At 30.1% G+C, this 10,325-nt stretch overlaps 1 protein-coding gene across 4 annotated transcripts in view; it reads left to right on the forward strand.

Annotated features, from left to right (window-relative positions):
* Positions 1-9,969, forward strand: part of LOC132725078 (neurogenic locus notch homolog protein 2-like) — a 41,079-nt gene extending 31,110 nt beyond the window's left edge. For 2 of the 4 annotated variants that reach the window (XM_060710086.1, XM_060710102.1), the window contains exons 30-33: positions 2,786-2,809; positions 3,517-3,629; positions 4,892-5,230; positions 6,126-9,969. In XM_060710086.1, the coding sequence (XP_060566069.1) occupies positions 2,786-2,809; positions 3,517-3,629; positions 4,892-5,230; positions 6,126-6,626 (977 nt within the window). In that variant the 3' untranslated portion in view covers positions 6,627-9,969. The remainder of the gene's footprint in view (positions 1-2,785; positions 2,810-3,516; positions 3,630-4,891; positions 5,231-6,125) is intronic. The other 2 variants (XM_060710077.1, XM_060710096.1) reach the window with 2 other exon arrangements.
* Positions 9,970-10,325: the final 356 nt, after the last annotated feature.

Here is a 10,325-nt window from a genome sequence, read left to right on the forward strand (position 1 = left end):
TAAGGCAATGTCCGTTTATATTCTTTATATTTCGAAAGCTATGTTTGGAGAAATGTCCATTTTAAAATTAAGTTTTGTTAACATTTCTTATGAAGTAGTATCATTTTAAACAAACAAAGGTATCAATACTAAACTTGATTATCATAGCTAGGCGCAGTTGTAAAGTTTTTTTGTTAAAATTGGCTGAAAATTTAAATGGATCAAATATAATGAACTAGTATACATTCTTAGCATACTTTAGGGTTATATACACATGTAAAACAAGCCATCTACAATATCTCGTGTAATAATTTGACAGATGAAATTATGATAATAGCATTGTGAGCTTTCTGTTCCCTTATTTCGGAAGAAGGTTTACACATACGTGAATAATCAATCTAGTGAGCTGTTTAATCACATCATTACAGTAGCGAATAATTAAGACTTTTCAATGAAAATTAAAAGTGTAAATGTTGTTAACAAAACGAAAGTTGGATATGGAAAACCTAACTAAGTTTATACATAATTCATTTGGTTTAAACATATTTATTTTTTATCAAGTTACAATATTACACATCAAACACAAAATTTATACAAAATCATGATAAAATGGATTGAATTGGAAGCTCAGAGCTTATTGTAATTCTCACCACTTTTAGTAAGACATCGGTACAGATTTTGGCGATACAGATGATTTAATAAATTGTTACATTCAAAACATTATTATAAGAAAATAAGACAAAATTAGAACAAAAAGAAATCGAGATAAAAACATAAAGAAGTGTTAAGAAGTTTAAATTAGGATAAATTAAAATTAGGGACTTGATCATGACGGGGTTTGAACCGTCAAACCAAAACTTGTATCCCTTGTTGTAAAATATATGGTGTCAAAGGAAACTAGAGAGCACCAAAATGCTATTGAATAAACTCTTATTTTGAAGTTGAAAACCAATGCTTAGACTATAATATATAACTGAGATCATGGTTTTGGATACACATTCGAACGCTATTATTGCAAATTTTTGTTTTGTTTGCTTCTTTGCTGAATTTTTGTCATGTGTATTGCAATAACCCTGAATAATTCTGCATAATCATCAAATATATATTTTCTTTTTGTAAATTTAATCAGATCTTTTTCTTATGATATATCTATGCGTATACATACATGTATTTGAGTTAGTTAACTTGAGAAGTTTGGATATATTCTTTAGAACTGAAATGAGATATATTTTTGTTTGGAATGAACATCAACTCTTGCTTTGTCAGGTTTGCATGCTGTTTTTAGATTATACGCTGTTTTTTCACGTCATTATTGGTCTCTATGACTATTCAAATACACTCCTGTAAGATTGTTCAACATGACATTATTGTTATGTTTGTGGTATATTTTGGTTTCAACAATTTGGCTTTTCGATTTGGGTGGTTTCAGTATTCCTAATTGAATAGTGTTGAATCACCCTTAAGATATGTTGTCTGCTTTTTAAATTTGTCTTTTGACGTCTTATCTCTGATATGAAGGCTTCATAACCTCTGACCCCCTTGCAATTTTCTTCAGTTCCTCCCTTTGTTTTCTCGTCTAGGGCACACACATTCTATTACGTGGGACCATACACCGCTTTTCATGAAATGGCACGGAAGTGTCACATTGAAGGTTCTATGATATCCGCCATATGAACACATCTGCGGATGTTTCTAAATTCAAAATTTCGCCATTTCATGTTAAATGTTGAATTCTGCTTAAACCAATGCTAGGGGACGTGAACGGTAGTTTGCACATGACAGTACTGTCCATGAACAGGCTCAATCAAACCGAGCCTGGAATTTTTTATTTTCAATTTTGCCGTGTTGGACTTTCTTTAAGGGTTCTTATTGTCTCTATTCTTAATGAATATAGTATTGCATTGACATGTACTTAATTGTAAAACGTTTATACTAGTTAAATATTACTTCAGAAAAGCACTTATGACTTATGTACATATAACGAATAGATAACAAATATGAACTCATTAGCCCTTTCTTCTCTGAATATCTTGAATAGACCTGTCCATCTGTCAATCTGGACAGACCCATTCATCCCTCTTTTTGGGGATTGTCGATGACCAGACGCGCCGGCTTTTCTTTGACTGGTTGCATTGCTAGTATCAGATACCGTAAGCAGGCTAAAGAGTTAACGAAATTAATTGCTTGTATATTATTTTAGAAAAAGAATTCCAGTCCTACCCTGTTATATGTTGTGTCCAGTCTTGATATAATTTCTCGAAGCGGACCCAAATCAATCTAACATAAGCTGAAAGGTTGTTTCGCAATTAAACTTAAGACATTTTTCAACTGTTATTTGAAATCACCAAGTTGTACCAATTATTTCCATTCATTCTTATAAACATTTATATATAATTCAATTATCAAGGTTCACCATACTTTGTTTCTTTAATAATTTATTCCTGATGAAATTGCTTGGTTGAAGTACAAATGAATATGTTTAATATAAACGACGATATTAAAATAGACTAGTTACATCCGCCAGTTAGGATGGAGAATTTACTCTTTTATCTTACTTTATGAAATTTATTGTAATCATTAATATTTTCTATTTTAAATAAACTGTGAGATACAGATGTTTTATAGAAACTACTTAACCTACCCTGAATTCTTAATTAAACAAATATTGTCAGATCGAATGTTATCTTGAATTTCATGTAAGTTACAAGAAAACTTTTCAATATTAACTTTATTTAAATGTCAATGATGACGTGGTTTTTCTTTAGTTACATTTTTGTAAGATTAACACTTACTTTAATTGTTTCAGCTACTGAAGATACCACAGGAAAAAGTAAGAAATGTTTGACCTCCTTATATACTTTTATATTAATACTATTTGTATTTATTAACAAAAATATCATATATTATGAAAACTTGATACTTTCTATAATAACAATCTTTTCTTATTGTAAAATAACGAAGCTACTCATCATATGGTCAGAATAGACAATATAGCCAAGTTTCAGATGTTACCAAATTTCAGATTTACATATCTCTTTTAACCGCGGCTGGTTTGAATAACCGATCTTTCGAACAAATTACCACAGTTCCTGCGAGTTCGAACGAACAAAGGTCGGCTGCACATATATAGTCACGATAACTATGAATTCGCTAAAACAACCATTCGCGAAAAAAATGGCGAAAGTTAATCTCTGGCAAATAAAAGCAGTTTTAGAGTTTTAAAAAAGTTAAAAAAAAAAAGTTAAAAAAAAAATCTTCACAAAATGTTTATCACTCTCTCAGCAACAACCGAAATATTTTTCAACCAAAGAGCCTGGCTTTGTAGAGAGATTGCTCTTTATTGTCTATCATACACTTGCACTTTTTATATTGAAACTTTGCATTTTTTTACATTGAAACTATAATCCCATTTAAATGCCTATTGTAGTTTGTAGATAAGTAAGGACATGAACCCCTATAAAAAAGAACATTCTCTTAGTGTCATTCTTTTCTTTATCTGTAGCACAATATATGAACATTTTGTCATTCTTTTTACAGCGGCGATGCTGGCAGTTATCATACCAATTGCGATTCTCGTTGCCATAGGAATAGCCGCTGTACTATTCTGGATCTTCAAAGACAAAATAAGAAAGAGACTTTGTCCGAAACATGTTAGTATTTTTGATTTTATCTCTTTTGAAAAATCTTTTCTATGTAATTTATGAGATATACATTACCAGGCCCAGAAGATATATTATGCTACTCATTTGTAACGATACTTTTTATTGGATGACCGTGATGTTTATATTATCTATTTGCACCAATGCTGTCAATTCATAAAGAAATTTCTTTTTTTCCAGTTTTTTTTTGCAGAATTTATTTAATTATAAACACACCATCATGTTATGGTATAAAACATATTTAGCATACAACAATTTTATAATTGGTTCCGTTCTAAAACTTGTTAAACCTATTAAAATTGTTTGAGGGATAAAATATAACATGTCTTCAGTAACAATATAGCAGATTGTTAATTCTTTAAGATACTCAATTGTGTATTTAGAGGAAAAAATTAAAACCATTATCGTGTATATATTGTTTTGTCTATGCAGATATTTAATAATCAGTCTTATTACATATAAAGCTTAGAATTAGAGAATGTTTCAAAGTGCTTTATGAAGTTATCTTGACATTTTAGTTAAGTCACATGTTCATATAAGATCTTTGGTAATATTGAGACTTTAACATTTCATTAAATACAGACAGAAACATAATTAGAAAACATGTGCCGCTCAAAAGTCTAAGTACCAAGTGATTACAATTATGAAAATTAGCTATCTACTACCCACATATTGCTAATAAGACAAATGCGTTATTTTAAAAACCTTACAAATTTGCTCCAAAGCCCAGCAGTACTGAAACAATCAAAACAAAGGTAATATAAACCTAAAAATATCTCTCAAAAATCAAATTTAAATGTCATGACGTATAATTTAAGTTACTTTTAGTATTTGAATTTAAGATCAAAACTATTAAAATAGCTTAAAGTAGACAGTTATTTAATATCTGTCTTAATAACATTGTTTGCTCGGCTTTATTTTGTGAACATCCAATTGTTTAGCGTTTGTAATAACGTATAAAAATTAAAAATATCCCGGAGATTTAGTATACGGATTTTTCAATGAAATTCTTCGTCTAGAAGCTAGGATTTTCTGGAATCTTTAGTTCATGTGTTAAAGACTTGGAAATTTAAGCATGCAAAAATCTTCACTCTTTTTCAATTTTTCTCAAATAGGTCCCTTTGTTTCTTTCAATTATGCTCAGCTGCTCCATGGAGAGCAATCATCTTCATAATATAAAATGATGACATTAATATCAATGAGCCTTAGTCAGATGATTTATCTGGTTAGGTAAATAGTTACTTATTTTACAGGAGCCAGCGGCACCAATCAAACCAGTCGTTGAAGGGCCAAACCCTATGAATGTAAAATACACCGGTAGCGGCGTCCCCTCCGATGTGAAAGTACCAAAAGCTATGCCTCCACCTTGGTTGAATACTGGTTGGTCTCCGTCTAACGAAAAGTTCAGTGGAAATCTACCTAATGAGCACAATCCGAGAAACAAATTGCCACCAATTATTCGCCCACCAGGTGTAGCCGGTACACCAATGAATATGAAATATTCTGGAAAATTACCGAAAGGATCGAATACAGGAAATATGGTAGATTACCTTCTAAAAGAAGAGTTGGAAATGAACAACAACTTGAACAAGGCAAGATCTTAATGTGACTTTCCTTTTAACTACTCTTATCTACCACGATTTTATCAAAATTTGTTTACTCTTACAAAAATGAAAATCTGCGTTTACTTTGACATTCTGTCCGTTAGATTTATTTGGTGTATTGTGTTGTGAAGTTGTAAGTTATTTCATTTTTAAAAGTAATTTGGGATAAAAGAAGAGAAAAATGAACTTGACACAAGGTTTTCAATTATGAAAAAGGAAGTCCGTTTATGTTTTAGTTTCGCTTTAGTTTGCAAGTGTTTGACTATAACTGAATAATGTTATTTGCGTTATTGACTGTCTTTCATGAAGAAAATGATAACAAAAATTATGAAAATATTATAAATACATCTTTCAATTGATATTCCTTTTTGATCCGCCGTTTAGCGTTTCATTCAACCACCCAAGTTCTGTTCATTCCTTAATAGGATAATTGCTCAAATTCAATATAACGCAATTCTGTTTAAACACCACATAATCCATTTGCAATTAACACACAAACCTATTCCATAAAACATAATTCTATTTCAATACAACACAAACCAATTAAAATGCAACACAATTCTTTTGGTTACGCTAAATAGTTATAAATAAATATTATTTTCATTTTTGTAACTTTGTGATATTATTCCTCTTATTACGAATGCCATATAGATTACCCGTATAGTGTTGAGAGTCAATTTGTGAAATTTACCGTTCTACATATATCTAAAAGCGCTTCCTGGCAACAAATTGAGTGCCATATGACAAAACAATACTTGATTCTTTTTTATTTCATTACAAATATGATAATTACATATATTATGCTTTTTTTCTGATGAAGTTAAGTTCATTTGACGTATACTTTATTCAATTGTACATTTTTCAATCCTTGTAACTATTACAGAAAAAGCCAAAAACAAAAAAGAATAGAAACAGTGTAAGTCCAACAGATATATCACCGGACACTACAGGAGAAAGATCAGGAAGCAAAAAATCTAAAAAGTTTAAGAAGGCATTACTTGGAATCAAAGCAAAACAAGGTTTCGAATTGCCTCGTCAACAGAATTATTCACAAGAAGGTGTTTTCACACCAAATCAAGATTTTTACAGGTACCCTAATGGAATGCATGCAGTGAATGGAACACCAAATTTCAGCCAAACTGTTTCTGGGCCGTTTATGTCGCCAAATGGACATTTACCCCCTCTAAATAACAGTATAGGTTCAAGTTCACTTTATAATGGACAACCTAACATAAAGACATTTGACCCGCGAGCCTCCTGGAGAACTGTTGGGACGGTTGCTTCTGTAGCTGTTCAGCCGAAGATTAGAAGACCTTCGGTAATAGACATTGCCTCAGTTGACGACCCTTTCGATGTTGAACACACTGAGCTTGACAGTAACTGACATGATTATATACTCTTCTACACCTCATGAATCTAAACTGAAAAAATCATATTACCGTATGTCGTGAAGAAAAAGAAAACGATATAATAAGATATGAAAACTATGTAATCCATAAATTATAGATTTGTTATGCACTATTGCTATATGTTTGAGAAAACATAGAGGATAAATCATATAAAGTCAGCAAAATAATCAAACAATTATTGAGAATAAGGCGCACCTGTGCACATATGATTATATAAGACTGATACATGTCTGTTATCTGTGATTGTTTTAAATTATTTTCTCATCTGAAGTCCCTTGTCTAATAAGTAATGAAAATGAATTTAACTTGGTTATACGCAGCAAGATAGTGCATTGTTTAAACATTTTATTAGATGAAACAACTTTCAGCTATTGATCAATAAAATATGTTTGAGTAACTTTATTTATGTTATATGACAGGAAAGAATGTCTTTTTTCTGGATTTTATTTAAGTTGTAAGTATAGGTTAGTGTTTAAAAATATGTATTAACAAAAATAATTGGTCAAGCCTGCCGCAGGCAGGCGACCAATTATTTTTGTTAATGCATATTATTAAACATTAACCTATTTAATGATCAACATTATTTTTTCAACCAAAAACAAGGCATTTCACTAAATCACAGATATCTCCGCCTTTTCGCTCTACAGGATGTCTACACCTTGTCAAGTTTCTAACATTTCACATTTAGAAAAGCTAAATATTTGCCCTATCAACAAATAATCAGGCACATTTTTTACTGAAATGTCACAGAATTTATACTTTTAGACTATCATGTCTGTAAAAAAACAGCAAGGAAATGATGCAATTAAGTTAAAACAATGGAGTTAATGAAATATGTACATCCTTTATAAATAAATGGAAAACGTGAGAAAAAACATAAAATTAATAATATATACAAATTCGTTATTAGCTTTAAGTTATTCACTAATATTTAAAATCTCTATTGATTTGCTCATTTGAAAAACAGTTTCAATCTAGGTTTACAGGTGGAGGGGGTCCATTTATTCTTAATATCAAGGATTGTTAATGCAGTTCATTCCATTCAACTGAAAGAAAATTATGTTTTTGTTACTTTTTCTAGAAAAAAAGAAGTTTAAAACAGTCAGCAATTTATAACAGACATTTTTCTTAGAAAAAAAGTTCCTATGTAATCATTTGTCTCTGCATGCTCCACATGTATTATCTACGTTTTACATTAATTGATTGTTTCCTCACATTTAGAAACATCTGACCTTGCTTAATTGTTTTTTACGTTGGCATTGTTTTGATAACCTAGATATTTCACAATTCAGAGTGCAAATCACACCTCTAACTCCTCCCTTATATAATGCATTATTGAAATTTGTGAGACTGATTAGACGACAGATTAACTAAATTCTATTTAGTTAGTACACATTAACCAAAGTTAGGCTTAGCAGAAATTTGAAAAATACTACAATGTGATTGGACAAAAATAATGTTGATCATTAAGAAACCTTGATAGTCACATTACTACTTTCTTCACAGACACTTTTTTATCTGCCAATATCTTTGAAATTAATTTGTAGCACCGAGTCTGAATAAAGATTTGTCTATTTGTCCTCTTACTTTGTCACAAGTCAGAGATTGCCAGGGTGGGTAATTCTATCATCAAAATAACTATTTTACAAAAAAGACCTTTTACATTTATATACACATTTATTTATACAATAAAATTCAATACATTCACTTAAATAATATAATTTTATCAAATAGAAAAGTACTTATTTGATAGTTATGAAGTTTTAATTTCACTAAAGTAATTAAGAAATTTTAATTATTGTCACTGGAAAATATACTTAGAAAAACATATCAAAACACACATATTGTCTCTATCGTTCATTCCACTTAACAGTCTATATTGCCGTCCAAAACACTATTTATAATGCCACACGAAACTGGTCCGACCTTAAAAAGGTCAATATTCACACTAACTTTGAAAGTCAATCAGACCGACCATGTAAGGTCATAATAATAAATGTTACCTCCGACCTATAAAGGTCAATTATTGTAATAAAAAAATGTCACCTCCGACCAACAAAGGTCAATGTAGAACAGCAAAATAAAAGGTAACTATTCTGCGTAGATGATACAATAAATGTTGACCCACTCTCAGCATAATACACAATTGTGTGTGGTATTCAGTTGCTGGTACTTCACGCTAATAAAACCATAGCATCATGCACGCTTTTGACATTGATATGTCCTTCAACACCATGACCTATCAATGAAGACATTTTCTTACTAGATATTTCACACACATTAAATTTGAGTAGTAATAAAATGTATGAAAGAAAAGTATAGGAAAATTAATCCATATTTACAATTTAACTTTTTAAACTTATTCAAGATAACAACTTTACTTTTATCAAATAAGTTTCCATGTACAAAGGAATTCAATGAAAAACATTTACAATTTGCAAATAATTAAATATTTCACTTATCCTGATATCTAGGTAGACAGTCACTGTTAAATAAAGCTTGTCACTAAAATGGCTTTATAAAATGAACACCATTTTCATTAAATCTAAATAATGAATTCTGCCAAGCTCTAACATCATAATTCTTTATAAAACTGAGCAAAACTGACTGAGTTTAAACCTATATGAAATATAGATGACAGTACATTTTTAACACATTGGCCAGCTAACTAATACAGGTAAGTGTTCACTTAGGTATGAAGAAAAATATTAACACTGGTCAGTATTACTAGAAACAGGTTTAAAAGAGATAATATTTAAAAATAGATAAAATAAAATTGATTTTGTGACATACTTATTTGTAAATAAACCACATGTACCTTTCATGTTGGTTTTTCGTGGCCTCCAGAAGAAAATATGAAATGTAAATTAATTTATCTTTTTATGATGACTTGGTGAGCATGGCCCTCATTGTCCACCTTGTTGTCGGAAATGTGCAAAATACATTGAAAACATATTTCAGTATTAAATTGTGTTAATCCAATTGCTGTACTAGTATATACAAAGACATTCTATATAGTTCTAAGTACTGCTTAAAAAAACAACAAACGATTATACATAGTATCTGTAACAGACTGGATACTTGCAAGTATCTAAAATTATATTTAATATTACACATGGAGATGCATTTTCGTAAAAATGTATAGATTTAATCAATGAAATGTTGAAATAAATGTAACCAAAGCTTGTTTGTCAATGTGTTGATCTCGATTTTTATATTTTCAATTATGAACATGTCTGTCTCGTTTTATAAAATCTATTGTTATTGGCTGATAGCCTGATAAGGTTGCAATACACGGCATTATTCTATGAAAGAAGTATTTTATGTTTGAATATCTTTAAGCATACATTATGAAACATTTTAAGTGTTTTGTACTCTTTTAACTATTTAATGAAAAAGTATTTTCTATATTTTGTTATAATAAAAATGTGCTTGTATTATCATCAGTAACACCATTTGCCAATAACAGTTTGAATATAGAACTACAAAATGTCAAATACCAGTCTAAAATGTCAGTCATGTAGCTCGCTTATTAGTTTGTTCCTTCTTTTCAACGTGTATAAACGTATTAATTTCTTTTTAACTTGTACCATATTTTGAAGTACTTAAAGGTCATTAATACCTATGTTACTATAGAGAGTAACAAAATCTAGGGCATTTCAGGGCCATTATCG

This window comes from Ruditapes philippinarum, unplaced genomic scaffold, assembly GCF_026571515.1.
Source record: "Ruditapes philippinarum isolate M1 unplaced genomic scaffold, ASM2657151v2 ctg7888_1_1_1_1, whole genome shotgun sequence".
NCBI lineage: Eukaryota > Metazoa > Mollusca > Bivalvia > Venerida > Veneridae > Ruditapes > Ruditapes philippinarum.